Raw genomic sequence first — 14,264 nt, 5'->3', positions numbered from 1 at the left:
GGGCCAAAGTTTCCCCCATGCTGGCTCAGGAATTCTGGGAGTTGAAGTCCACAAGTCATGAAGGGGCCAAAGTTTTCCCCATGCTGGCTCAGGAATTCTGGGAGTTGAAGTCCACGAGTCATAAAAGAGCCAAGGTTGCCTACCCCTGACTTATACCACTTCTATACCATTTGATGTACACCGTTTAGTGATAAAAATGGAAGACACAGAGTTCTAATTTAGTTTTGGTCACCACATTACAAAAAAGATGCTGAGACTATGGGGGGGGGGGGAAGTGCAAAGTAGAGCAACTAAGATGATTAAAGGCCTGTAGACTAAAACATAAGAAGAACGGTTGCAGGATTTGGGCTTGGCTCGTCTAAAGAAAAGAAGGAATAGGGGTGACAGGATAGCAGTGTTCCAGTATCTCAGGGGCTGCCCCAAAGAAGAGGGAGTCAAGCTATTCTCCAAAGTGCCTGAAGGCAGGAGAAGAAGCAACGGATGGAAACTCATCAAGGAGAGAAGCAAGCTGGAACTAAGGAGAAACTTCCTGACAGTGAGAACAATTAACCAGTGGAACTACTTGCCTCCAGAAGTTGTGAATGCTCCAACACTGGAAGTTTTTAAGAAGAGATTGGGCAGGCACCTGTCTGAAATACTACAGGGTCTCCTACTTGAGCAGGGGGCTGGACTAGAAGACCTCTAAGGTCCCTTCCAGCTCTTTTTTGATTCTTTCTTCCCTAAATTCAGATTCCTTTTTCTTATTCAGCTTTACCCAAACCTAAATAATGATTCAGTCTTTCCAGGGCGAAAAAGGAATGGGACGCCTGTCAAAGGACCTGGACACCAGTCCCAAGTTTTATTTGCCCTGTGATCCAAAATATGAGTGTGACCGTGACTTGTCAAGGCCATTGTGTGTGGGATGGAGGGGGTTAGGGTTCCACCCCTAGTTGGAACAAATGGATTTGCTGCGCCCGTCCAACTTGTTTGCGAAAATCTGGCTTAATGCCCTGTTTGGTGTTTTTCATTCCATGTCCCAAAGGTGCTTTTTTTCCACGAGGCTTTCTTGTTTTCTTTGAAGACGTTTCGCTTCTCGTCCCGAGAAGCTTCTTCAGAGTTGAAGAAGAAGCTGAAGAAGCTTCTCGGATGAGAAGGGAAACGTCTTCAAAGAAAAACAAAGGAAGTCCAGTTGTCTCGCGAAAAAAACCCCACCTTTGGGACAACCAGGACCTGGAGGACCGAGAATCTCCATATAGACTTTTCACTCCATGGATCTCACAAAATCTCCGTTGCTGCCGCTTTTCCTATTTGAAAGGATACAAGTTTGAATACCCTGTGCATTATAGGATTTCTTTGCTTGGAGATATGGAATAGATACAGACATGTCAAACACAAGGCCCGGGGGGGCGGATTCGGCCCGCGAAGTGGTTTCATGTGGCCCGCGAAGCCATCCTGGAAACAGTGAGGGAACGGCCCCCGCTGCCTTGGCCCTGGCCCAGAGACCCTCCTCCTGCCAGAGACCCTCAGATCTGTCCCACTCCTGCCCGGGCCCCCATAGGCACCCTTGATGCGAACGATGTAGAGCTGGCCATGCCCACCCAGTAGGCCATACACACACTAGCCACGCCCACCCAGTAGGCCACGCCTACCCTGGCCATACCCACCCGGCCCCCCGAGGGCAACCGCAATGCTGATGCGGCCCTCAATGAAATTGAGTTTGACACCCCTGGAATAGAATAACAGAGTTGGAAGGGACCTTGCAGGTCTTCTAGTCCAACCCATAGTAGGTAAGCCAGTTGTGGTCTGTTAACCTGGTCCGCTTGGTGAATTGCACCTGTAGGCGCACGGACTTGTGAGTAAGGGGAGCGTCTAGATCAGTGTTTTTCAACCTTTTTTGGGCAAAGGCACACTTGTTTCATGAAAAAAATCACGAGGCACTCCACCATTAGAAAATGTTAAAAAATTTAACTCTGTGCCTATATTGACTATATATAAAGTAATTCTCTTGAATAGGAATCAAATAAACACAAAGAAAGTATTTTATAATTACTTTTCAATTTTTCCCACGGCACACCAGGCAACATCTCGCGGCACACTAGTGTGCCGCGGAACAGTGGTTGAAAAACACTGGTCTAGATTGCTGCGCCAAGAATTGCCTACTCTCCTTATTCCTGGCTCACCTCCGAAAAGATTGCTTATTTTGGTCAAAAGGATGTTGAGAGTTTGGAAAAAAAAATCAGAGAAGAGCAACTAAGATGATCCAAGGCCTGGAGGCTAAAACATACGAAGAACGGCTGCAGAACTTGGGTTTGGCTAGTCCAGGGGTGGGCAACCTTGGCTCTTTTATGACTCGTGGACTTCAACTCCCAGAATTCCTGAGGCAGCATGGCTCAGCTTGGAAACCTCCCTTTCCCCTCAGCATAGCTGGCTGAGGAATTCTGGGAGTTGAAGTCCACGAGTCATAAAAGAGCCAAGGTTGCCCACCCCTGGGCTAGTCTAAAGAAAAGAAGAAAAAGGGGAGACATGATAGCAGCGTTCCAGTATTTGGGGGGCTGCCACTAGGAAGAGGGGGGTCAGGTTATTCTCCAAAGCACCAGAGGGAAGGACGAGAAACAACGGTTGGAAACTGATCAAAGAGAGAAGCAACGTGGAACTAAGGAGAAACTTCCTGACAGTGAGGACAATCAACCAGTGGAACAGTTTGCCTCCAGAAATCATGGGTTGCTCCATCCCTGGAGATTTTTAAGAAGAGGCTGGACAGTCACCTGTCTGAGATGGTATAGGTTCTCCTGCTTGAGCAGGGGGCTGGACTAGAAGACCTTCAAGGTCCCTTCCAGCTCTATTCTATTCTAATAGTCAACCTTCCCTTGTATTTTTTTTTAACGAGGTGCCTTCCAGTGGTCCTGCGCTATAATTCCCAGCTGGTGCGTTCTTTGCCTGGAGAATTGTGGGTGTTAATGGCTACTTGGGGGAGGGTTGGGGTCTTTGTTAGTTCCACCCATTCCTTTGGCAAGCTTAAATTGCCCTGTCCTTGGTAAATGACCCAGTATATGCTTCTCTTTGCTTCTCTACTGTTTACTTGGGCAACCAAACCCTTGGCAGAGAGGATGGTTAAATCAGTCGTGGCCCCTGGATATTTTGCTTGCGTGGCATGTCATTAGAACGTGGCACGGCTGAAAGAATCAGGATAACAGAATAACAGGGTTGGAAAGGACCTTGGAGGTCATCTAGTCCAGCCCCCCCCCCCCGCTCAGGCAGGAAACGCCCATACCATTTCAGACAAATGGTTGTCCAATCTCTTCTTTTTAAGAACCTCCAGGGATGGAGCATCTGTAACTTCTGGAGGCCAGGTGTTCTCACTGTCAGGAAATTTCTCCCTTATTTCTAAATTGGATCTCTTCCCCAAGATAGAGAAGATGCCCATTTAAATTGTTCAAAAAAATAAAAATTCTGTTCTGATTTGCAAGTTTGAGATAACTTGCTGATGGCATGTTAATGGGGAATTTAGGAAAGAATAGAATAGAATAGAATAGAATAGAATAGAATAGAATAGAATAGAATAGAATAGAATAGAATAGAATAGAATAGAATAGAAAATATCGAATGGAATGGATTGAAATGCAATGGAATATTTATTTTTATTTTATTTTAATTCCATTTATATCCCGCCCTTCTCCGAAGACTCAGGGCGGCTTACAAGCTTAGCAGTAGCCTTCATTCTATGTATATGCCTGCTTATTAGGGCTTTCCACAACACACCCCAAGCGGCATTATTACAAAGTCAGCTTAATTGCCCCCAACAATCTGGGTCCTCATTTTACCTACCTCGGAAGGATGGAAGGCTGAGTCAACCTTGAGCCTGGTGGGATGCGAACCTGCACTAATTGCAGGCAGCTGGTGTTACTTAAGGAGGCATTAGCCCACTGCTCCACCAAGGCTCTTAATAGAATAGAATAGAATAGAATAGAATAGAATAGAATAGAATAGAATAGAATAGAATAGAATAGAATAGAATAGAATAGAATAGAATATAATTACAGAATAGAATAGAATTACAGAATAGAATAGAATTACAGAATCGAGTAGAATAGAATAGAATAGAATAGAATAGAATAGAATAGAATTACAGAATAGAATAGAATTACAGAATCGAGTAGAATCGAGTAGAATAGAATAGAATAGAATAGAATAGAATAGAATAGAATAGAATAGAATAGAATTACAGACTAGGCTAGGCTAGAGTAGACTAGACTAGAATAGACAAAGTTGGAAGGGACCTCAGAGGTCATCTAGTTCAACCCCCTACTCAGGCAGGAAACCCTATATCATTTCAGACAAATGGTTGTCCAGTCTCTACGTGCCAGTTGCCAAGCGTCTGAATTTTGATCACGTGGTTTGTGGGTTTGCTGTAATGGTCGTTAAGTGTGAAAAAAGGTCCTAAGTCCCTTTTTTTCACTGCCGTTGCAATTTCAAACAGTCACTAAGCAAATGGCTGTTATTCAAGGACTAAGCTGGTATTCCTGGCTCTGCCAGTCTTTTTCATCCAGCGCCAGCCTCAGAATCTCTGGGCAAGTAAACATGTTTATTGCTACAAGGGTGGTGTTTTCTCACACCCCCTCCAGGGACAAAGTACAATTAAATTGCAGAAGAATTTTAAGGGAATTCCTCCCCTTTGCAGCTCAGGTAGCTTTCGAATTAACAGGCTTTAAACATCTTAACTTTTCCCCAGATGGGAGTCTCCTGGCTTGCCAATGGGAGTTTGTAATCATTTCTCCTTATCCTCCGCTGCGCGTGGCACTTTTATTATCCCTTTAGGACAAGGTTCATCAGGGTATTAATTAATTACCGGTAGTCCTCAACTTACGACCACAGCTGAGCCCAGTTTTACAAGTTGCCCCATTTTACAACCTTCCAGTTTGCCCCCATTTTACAGCCTTTCAATTTGCGGCAATTTCCAGCCATTCCGTTTGCCCTGTTTTACGACCTTCCTGGCCACCGTTGTTAAGGGAACCCCGGCCGTTGGTGAAGCCGGTCACACGGTTGTTAAACGAATCTGGCTTCCCTTTTGACTTGTTGGAAGGTCGCAGAAGGGGGATCATGTGACACACACACCCCCGGGACACCGCAACCCGTCATAAATACAAAGTGTCCGAATTTTGATCATGTGACCGTGGGGATGCTGCAACGGTCGTTAGGCGTGAGAAACGGTCTTCGTAAGTCACTTTTTCCCCCCAGTGCCGTCGTAACTTTGAACGGCCACTAAATGGGTGGTTCTAAATTGAGGACTACCTGTATTAGATACCAGGATAGTCCTTCGAGGTTCCTCCAAGTTTTTATAAGGGGGGAGCAACTTGGAACCTTTTTCAAAAAAGAAATAATGAGTGGGTCTGTTTAATTCTGGAGAGGGGACCACCAGGTAATAATTGCAAACCACATAGGGGCGGGGTGAGTGGGTCATACCAAGTCCAGGTTCAGTTACAGAGTTATGCACCCAGGATACTCACCAACACTTGATCTGCATTCAGATGAGACTTAATCCATTTCCTTGCTCTAGGAATGCCTAAAGCAGAGGTCACCAACCTTTCTCAGTTGACGGACCGGAAGGAGAGGGAGGGGAAGAATTTTACACATGAGCGCACATGCACGCGTGACACGGAGCTGTGAACACGCGTGATGCAAACAGGGTGGGGCTAGCGCTTGTGTGATACCCGCTAGCCTTGCCCCATTCTCATGTGGCACAGCTTCCTATCTCCCCACCCCGCAGCGTGGCAGTGCCCATTTTTGCACCCCGCAGTGCGGTGCCATCGTCCCGTTTTTGCGGCCCAGCAATATCCTGTTTTTGCGGCCTGAGGCGTGCTGGCAGCCCATTTTTGCTCCCTGAGGTGCGGTAGCGGCCCGTTTTTGTGGCCTGAGGTGTGCTGGTAGCCCGTTTTTGTGGCCTGAACGACGCTGGCAGCCCGATTTTGCGATCTGAGACATGCTGGCAGCCCATATTTCCGGCCTGAGCCACGCTAGCTGCCTGTTTTTGTGGCCTGAGGTGTGCTGGTAGCCCGTTTTTGCAGCCTGAGGCGGAGCAGCACCTGGTTTTCACTGCCTGAGGCGTGATGGCAGCCCGTTTTCGCAGCCCGAGGAGCGGTGGTGGCCCATTTTTTCTCCCTGTAGTGCAGCAGTGTCCCATTTTTGCACCCCACAGCGTGGTTGTGGCCCGTTTTCGTGCCCCATGATGCAGTGGCATCCTGTTTTCACGCCCGAAAGTGCGGTGGTGAACCATTTTTGCACCCCATGGTGCGGCATCCTGTTTTAAAACCCCACGGCCGCTGTGCTAGTGCAAGTGGGTATGTGTGCGCACAAATGTACATACATTGGACAGCATGTCCTGTGGTCTGGTGGCCAGCAGGACATGGCCTAATACCGGGCTGCGGCCCACAGGTTGGGGATTCCTGGTCTAAAGAGCAAGAATTTTGATAGCCTTTTTCAGCTCAAAGAAAACTAAGCATAGTCCTAGATCAGGGGTAGGCAACCTTGGCTCTTTTATGACCCGTGGACTTCAACTCCCAGAATTCCTGAGCCAGCCATGCTGAGGAGAAATGGAGAGGTTTCCATGCTGGCTCAGGAATTCTGGGAGTTGAAGTCCACGAGTCATAAAAGAGCCAAGGTTGCTTACCCCTGTCCTAGTTAGTTTAGTGACTGTTCAAAATTACATCAGTACTGAAAAAAGTGACTTACGGCCATTTTTCACACTAACGACCATTGCAGCATCTCCAGGGTCACGTCATCAATCTTCAGAGGCTTGGCAGCTGGCTCATATTTATGACGGTCGCAGTGTCCCGGGGTCACGTGAAACCCCTTTTGGCGACCTTCTGACAAGCAAAGTCAATGGGGAAGCCAGGTTCGCTTAACGATCGTGGTACTAACCTAACAACTTCAGTGATTCACTTAGCAGCTGTGGCAAGAAAAGGTCATAAAATGGGGCAAAACCCAGATTTGGAAGGGACCTTGGAGGTCTTCTAGTCCAACCCCCCCCCCCACCCAAGCAGGAAGACAGAAGCTCTGCTGAGGACTTGCAGCTGCTGCCACCTGAAAGAAGGACATCCTGTATTGCTTTGAGGAATTTTTTTTAAAATTCCATTTATATCCCGCCCTTCTTCTCCGAAGACTCAGGGCGGCTTACAAGCTTAGCAGTAGCCTTCATTCTATGTATATGCCTGCTTATTAGGGCTTTTCCCCCCCCCAGCGGCATTTTTACAAAGTCAGCTTATTGCCCCCAACAATCTGGGTCCTCATTTTACCTACCTCGGAAGGATGGAAGGCTGAGCCTGGTGGGACTCGAACCTGCAGCTGGTGTTACTTAAGGAGGTGTTACTTAAGGAGGCATTAGCCCACTGCTCCACCAAGGCTGTGGCTCCACCAAGGCTATTTCAATCCTTGAAATATGAAATTTCTGACCTGGATTAATTCTCTCTTCTCTTTTCTTCCAGGAATTATTTGCACTATTATCCTCATATATATGCTCTGCACAGACTGTTGGATTATAGCCGTTCTGTACTTAGTGTGGTACGCCTTCGACTGGAACACTCCTAGTAAGGGTAAGTGCCAGATCTGCCCCAATCTGATCTCTTAGGAAAGAAAAACCCTTGACTCCGTTTGGTTAAAGCAAAGGATTTTTTGTTTTTTACTAAGGATGTTGGTTGCAGTAAAGTCCAGCCAGCTATGAAATTTTCCGTGCTTGCTAGATACAAAACTAAGGTATAGGTTTGCCTACAGCTCATCCCTGTCTCCATGACCTGTCTGTTTTCAGCCAGCTGGAGCTCGCCAAGACCCTTTCAATCAATCAATCAATCAATCAATCAATCAATCAATCAATCAATCAGAATAGAGCTGGAAGGGACCTTGGAGGTCTTCTAGTCCAACCTTTTTATTATTATTATTATTATTATTATTATTATTATTATTATTATTATTATTATTATTATTTATTGAAAAGTTTTACAGTACATTTTTTAAATTTCCCCCCCCCTTCCCCCCAACCCTCCCCTCCCCTCCCGGACTTCCCAGAGCTGAATACAGGGTATAAACTTACAAACTTAAGCTAAAATATGCTAACAACAAAAATAAAACATTAAATTCTATCGCACTTTAACTCTCCGTAAACATAACTATAATACTAACAAATAACAAATAACTAATAATACATCGTATAAAACCACTACTTATTCAAATGCTAAGTGAAACTTTTTAGTCCCATATTTATTCTGAATATACTCGATCCATCTTCTCCATTCCACAATATATCTCTGTTGCGATTGTTCTTTCAAATATGCTGAAATCTTTTCCATTTCCGCCAAGTTAGAAACTTTCAAAGTCCACTCTTCTATAGTAGGCAGTTCCTCCTTCTTCCAATATTGCGCTACTAAAAGTCTTCTAGTCCAACCACCTGCTTAAGCAGGAGACCCTATATGATTCTAGACAAGTGGCTGTTCAGTTTCTTCTTAAAAACCTCCAGTGATGGAGCGCCCACAATTTCTGAAGGCAGGCAGTTCCACTGGTTAATTGTCTTCACTGCCAGGAAGTTTCTCCTTAATTCCAGGTTGCTTCTCTCCTTGGTTAGTTTCCATCCATTGCTTTTTGTCCTGCCCTCTGGTACTTTGGAAAAATAAGTTGACCCCCTCTTCTTTGGGGCAGCCCCTCAAATGGCTGGCTCGGGAATTCTGGGAGTTGAAGTCCACGAGTCATAAAAGCGCCAAGGTTTCCTACCCCTGGTCTGGAGGATTTCAGCTTTCCCCAACATCCCAAGCCACGGATAAGTGTTTTTCAGTCTTAGCACCTTTAAGACTGTAGACTTTGGACTCCAAATTATTCTGTATCTTCAGAGGCAGGGTAGAAATTTATGGGAAGTACTGATTTTTCCCCCCATAACTGTAATCCTAAACCAGGATGATCCAAGGCCCAAATCTGGAAGACAACTGGTTTTGCTTTGGTGTTTGTTCCTACATTTCCCTCCCTTGATTTTAGCGATGGGGTTAACTAAATGTAAATCAAGCTTCACCGATAGGATAGCTGCCTGTACCACCCTTGTTTCATTGTTTTCTCTTTTTATTTTTTTCAAAGCTGGAAGGAGATCACAGTGGATTCGGAACTGGGCCATATGGAGATACTTCCGGGATTACTTTCCGATCCGAGTGAGTTGCTGGGATGAAAGAAAGCCAAGAGTTTATTTCAATTGAAGTGTTAAAATGCTTTGGGGTTCTTACAGGTAGCCCTCGGCTTACGACCACGATTGAGCCCAAAGCATCTGTCATTAAGTGAAACATTTGTTAATTGAGTTTTGTCCCATTTTGGGACCTATCTTGCCACAGTTCTTAAGTGAATGCACGGCAGTTGATAATTTACTAACCCGGCGGTTGAGTGGATCTGGTTTCTGCCTTAACTTTGCTGCAGAGGTCGTAACTCTGAAAAAATGGTCACGAGTCACTTATTTCAGTGCCGTTGTAACTTTGAACGGTCACTAAATGAGCAGTGGTCAGTTGAGGACTGACTACCTGTATTTATTTTTTTATTTATTTGCAACATTTCTGGGCCGCTTACAATCTTAAAAAAAGATAAAACACTATGCTTTTAGAGGAGATCCTCAACTTACGACTAGAATTGAGCATGAAACTTTGGCTGCTAAGCAAGGAGGTCATTAAGGCATTCATGGCTGATTTTTTGGCCACGGTTGTTAAGCGAATCTAGCTTTTGCCACTGACTTTATTGAAAAAGCCCCTGGGAAGGTCATAAATGGCAATCGTGCGTCCTTGGGATGCGGCACAACCGTCATAAATATATTGCCAGTTGCCAAGCACCTGAATTTCGATCATGTGGCCATGATGGAGATGCTTTGATAATTGTGAGGATTGGTCATATGCCGCTGTTTTCAGCGCTGTCGTAACTTTGAACGGTTGGGTTAAAGCAGGGGTGTCAAACTCAATTTCATTGAGGGCCGCATCAGCATTGCGGTTGCCCTCAGGGGGCCGGGTGGGTGTGGCCTGGGTGGGCGTGGCCTACTGGGTGGGCGTGGCTAGAGTGCATATGGCCTACTGGGTGGGCGTGGCCAGCTCTACATCGTTCGCACCAAGGGTGCCTATGGGGGCCTGGGCAGGAGTGGGACAGATCTGAGGGTCTCTGGCAGAAGGAGGGTCTCTGGGCCAGGGCCAAGGCAATGGGGGCCGTTCCCTCACTGCTTCCAGGATGGCTTCGCGGGCCACATGAAACCACTTCGCGGGCCGGATCCGGCCCCCGGGCCTTGTGTTTGACATGTCTGGGTTAAAGAAATGGTCGTAAGTTGAGGACTGCCTGAAGTGTGTGTCATGCTCCTGTGCCACATATATGCCAAGAAAGCTTGCACAGTCGTGAAGGAGATGGCAGATCTACTTATTACACTTCCCAACATGGAGGAGATCCTCCAAACATAGGTGCTGTTGCATGGGGTCTTCAAACCTGGCCCTTTTATGACTGGTGGACTTCAACTCCCAGAATTCCTCAGCCAGGCATTGCTGGCTGGGGAATTCTGGGTGTTGACGTCCACACCTCTTCATGCTTGCCAAGGTTGAAAAACAAACACTGCTTTATCTACAAACATCTTGCTCAAATTGTGTCTGATTGCTGGTTCGAGTTTCTCTCTTTGTCTGCTCCTCCGAACTCTGCCTTTTATTTCCAAACTGGTTAAGCCGGAATTTGTTCGGGGTTTTTTTTTGATTGAGGTTGTGCAAAATATTGTCCGGCTCTTGTGGTGATCTGGAAAAATAAGTTTGCAGGATGAGAGCTGCTACAACTTTTTTCACTTTTCATTCCAAATCTGGGAAGCTCTTTACAGCCCATTCCTTATATCAGGGGTCCCCAACCTGTGGGCCATGGCCTGCTGGCCACAGGGCTGCAAGACAAGCTGGCCAGTGTGTGCACGTGTGTGCGCACATCCCCTCACTTATGCTACTACCGCAGCTGCTAGTCCTTCTCTTCATTAGACTAGGCCAGGGGTAGGCAACCTTGGCTCTTTTATGACTCATGCACTTCAACTCCCAGAATTCCTGAGCTGGCTCAGGAATTCTGGGAGTTGAAGTCCATGAGTCATAAAAGAGCCAAGGTTGCCTACCCCTGGACTAGGCATATCCAATTCCAGCAACTTGCTTCTTGTCCTGCCTTCTGATGCTTTGGAGAACAGCTTGACTCCCTCTTCTTTGGGGCAGCCCCTGAGATATTGGAACATTGGCTATCCTGTCCCCCCTCGCCCTTCTCTTCATTAAACTAGAAATGCCCAATTCCAGCAAACATTCCTGATATGTTTTAGCCTACAGTCCCCTGATCATCTTTGTTGCTCTTCTCTGCACTCTTTCCAGAGTCTGAACATCTTTTTTTACATTGTGGTGACCAAAACTGGATGCAGCATTCCAAGTGTGGCCTTACCAAAGGCTTTGTAAAGTGGTAGTAACATAAAAGTAGTATTTCATGGGCTGGGTCAGAACCAACCAAATCCTATACTTTGCTCTATGGCGAAACCCAGTGGTGGGATTCAAATATATCACCAACCGGTTCTCTGTGTGGGTGCCGCTTCCTGAAGTCCATTCTGGGCCTGGGCAACAAAAAATTAGCTACCGGTTCTGGCGAAGTGGTGCCAATTGGCTGAATCCTACCACTGGCGAAACCTATACGTTGGTTTAAAGGAGTCACCTAACTTTAATGAAGTTTAACGAAGAGAAGGATGAGGAGGGACACGATAGCAGTGTTCTAATATCTCAGGGGCTGCCCCAAAGAAGAGGGAGTCAAGCTATTCTCCAAAGCCCCTGAAGGCAGGACAAGAATTAACAGATGGAAACTAACCAAGGAGAGAAGCAACCTAGAACTAAGGTGGAATTTCCTGACAGTGAGAACAATTAATCAGTGGAACAACCTGCCTCCAGAAGCTGTGAATGCTCCGAGTTTTTAAGAAGAGACTGGACAGCCATTTCTCTGAAATGGTATAGGGTTTCCTGCCTGAGCAGGGGGTTGGACTAGATGATCTCCAAGGTCCGTTCCAACTTTATTATTTTTATTATTATTTTGAACTTCTGCCCTGGGACCTGTTGTCATCCTTATAAAAATGCTGAGTTGTGAGTTGTGTTTTGGCACCTATCAAAGGGCATCCTTTGATCATTTGCTACAGTCAGGTTTGTCCTGTCCCAGTTGTAAAATACAGTGACCTAAGCCCAGACGTGGCTTATCTCGTGGTGACAACAGCTCAATTTAAGTCTCAAAGTCTCTGAAATAATTTCTTTGCAAGGACAGCTGTGCTCTGTAATCCTGACCTTCCTCAGGTGGTGGACAAGTTCCACTGAGCATCAGTGTTTCTGGTGAAGCCCTAAAGCAGAGGTAGGCAACCTTGGCCCCTTCATGACTCGTGGACTTCAACTCCCAGAATTCCTGAGCCAGCCATGCTGAGGGGAAAGGGAGAGTTTCCAAGCTGAGCCATGTTGGCTCAGGAATTCTGGGAGTTGAAGTCCCCAAGTCATGAAGGGGCCATAGTTTCCCCATGCTGGCTGAGAAATTCTGGGAGTTGGAGTCCACAAGTCATGAAGGGGCCAAAATTTCTCTCAGACTGGCTCAGGAATTCTGGGAATTGAAGTCCATGAGTCATGAAGGGGCCATAGTACCCCCATGCTGGCTCAGGAATTCTGGGAGTTGAAGTCCACGAGTCATGAAGGGGCCATAGTTCCCCCATGCTGGCTGAGGAATTCTGGGAGTTGAAGTCCCTGAGTCATAAAGGAGCCAAGTTTGCCTACCCCTGCCCTAAAGTGATCCTTAAAAGGGGCCTTCCTTCCCTGGCAGGAAATTTTGAATTGGGGGTTCAGGTAGTCCTCGAGTTAACGACCATAATTAAGCCTGACATTTCTGTTGCTAAGCAAGACAATTGTTAAGTGAGTTTTGCCCCATTTTACGACCTTTCTTGCCACTTTCTTGTTAAGTGATTGACTGCAGTTGTTAATGACGGTTGTTAAGCATTAAGGGAATCTGAAAGAACCCCTTGAATTTTGTTAAGATAAATGGTGATAGCTTATAAAGATTATTAAGCGCTAATAGATACACATACTATTTCAACAACAAGGAAGGGAAAGCAGTAATGGTTTAATCGGTTGTTCTATTCAAAGAGGAGACGGTATGTTTTTTCATTTGGATATCACTTCTGGATTTTGTCCTTGTGATGAAAAAAAATATCAAAACTTTAACTTTGGTTTTGCCGATTATTTTTTTAAATTTTATTTTATTTTAATCCCATTTATATCCCGCCCTTCTCCGAAGACTCAGGGCGGCTTACAATTTAAGCACAAACCAATGTGCTTAGCAATAGCCTTCATTCTATGTATATGCCGGCTTATTAGGGCTTTCCGCCCCCCAAGCGGCATTATTACAAAGTCAGCTTAATTGCCCCCAACAATCTGGGTCCTCATTTTACCTACCTGGGAAGGATGGAAGGCTGAGTCAACCTTGAGCCTGGTGGGACTCGAACCTGCACTAATTGCAGGCAGCTGGTGTTACTTAAGGAGGCATTAGCCCACTGCTCCACCAAGGCTCTTGTTAGATAGGTTTGCTTTTATAGAAATGGCTAGTTATATACACTAATGTGTAAAAATAAAAAGTTGAGGTTGTAATGTTATTCTCTTATACTGTGCTAAAAAACGTTGGAAGTCAACGCCTTTTTCTTTCTTCCCTTGTACCTCACATTTTCTTTCCCCTTTTCTTTTTCTTCCCCTAATTTCCTGTTTTTATTTTAGTTTGTATTTTATACATTGATAAAACAATTTCATATATATATATATATAGATAGATAGATAGATAGATAGAGAGAGAGAGAGAGTTAGATAGAGATAGATAATTAGATAGAGATAGATAGATAGATAGATAGATAGATAGATAGATAGATAGATAGATAGAGATAGATAGATAGATAGATAGATAGATAGATAGATAGATAGATAGATAGATACAGATATAGAGATAAAATAAGTTGTTAAACGAATCTGGCTTCCCTGTTTGACTTTGCTTGTCAGAAAGTCGCAAAAGGAATCACCTGACATGGCAACCGTCATAAATGTGAGTCAGTTACCAGGTGGCTGAATTTTGATCATATAACTGTGGAGATGCTGCAAAGGCCCTAAGTGTGAAAAACTGTCATAAGTCACTTTTTCCCAGTGCCGATGGAACTTCAAACAGTCACTAAATGAACTGTTGTAAGTCAAGGGACTGCCTGCGTATAAAAAAACAAAAGCAAATCCCTT

At 45.3% G+C, this 14,264-nt stretch overlaps 1 protein-coding gene across 2 annotated transcripts in view; it reads left to right on the top strand.

The window, feature by feature from the left end:
- The window catches only part of DGAT2 (diacylglycerol O-acyltransferase 2), a 43,973-nt gene that overhangs the window by 17,378 nt on the left and 12,331 nt on the right, over nt 1–14,264 (top strand). For both annotated transcript variants that reach the window (XM_081327855.1, XM_081327854.1), the window contains exons 3-4: nt 7,458–7,565; nt 9,088–9,158. In XM_081327855.1, the coding sequence (XP_081183981.1) occupies nt 7,458–7,565; nt 9,088–9,158 (179 nt within the window). The remainder of the gene's footprint in view (nt 1–7,457; nt 7,566–9,087; nt 9,159–14,264) is intronic.

The sequence above is a fragment of the Vipera berus genome, assembly GCF_964194415.1.
Source record: "Vipera berus genome assembly, chromosome: 4".
NCBI classification, from domain to species: Eukaryota; Metazoa; Chordata; class Lepidosauria; order Squamata; family Viperidae; genus Vipera; species Vipera berus.
Note: the sequence above shows the minus strand (reverse complement) of the source record. Positions and strands in the feature narration are given on the sequence as shown.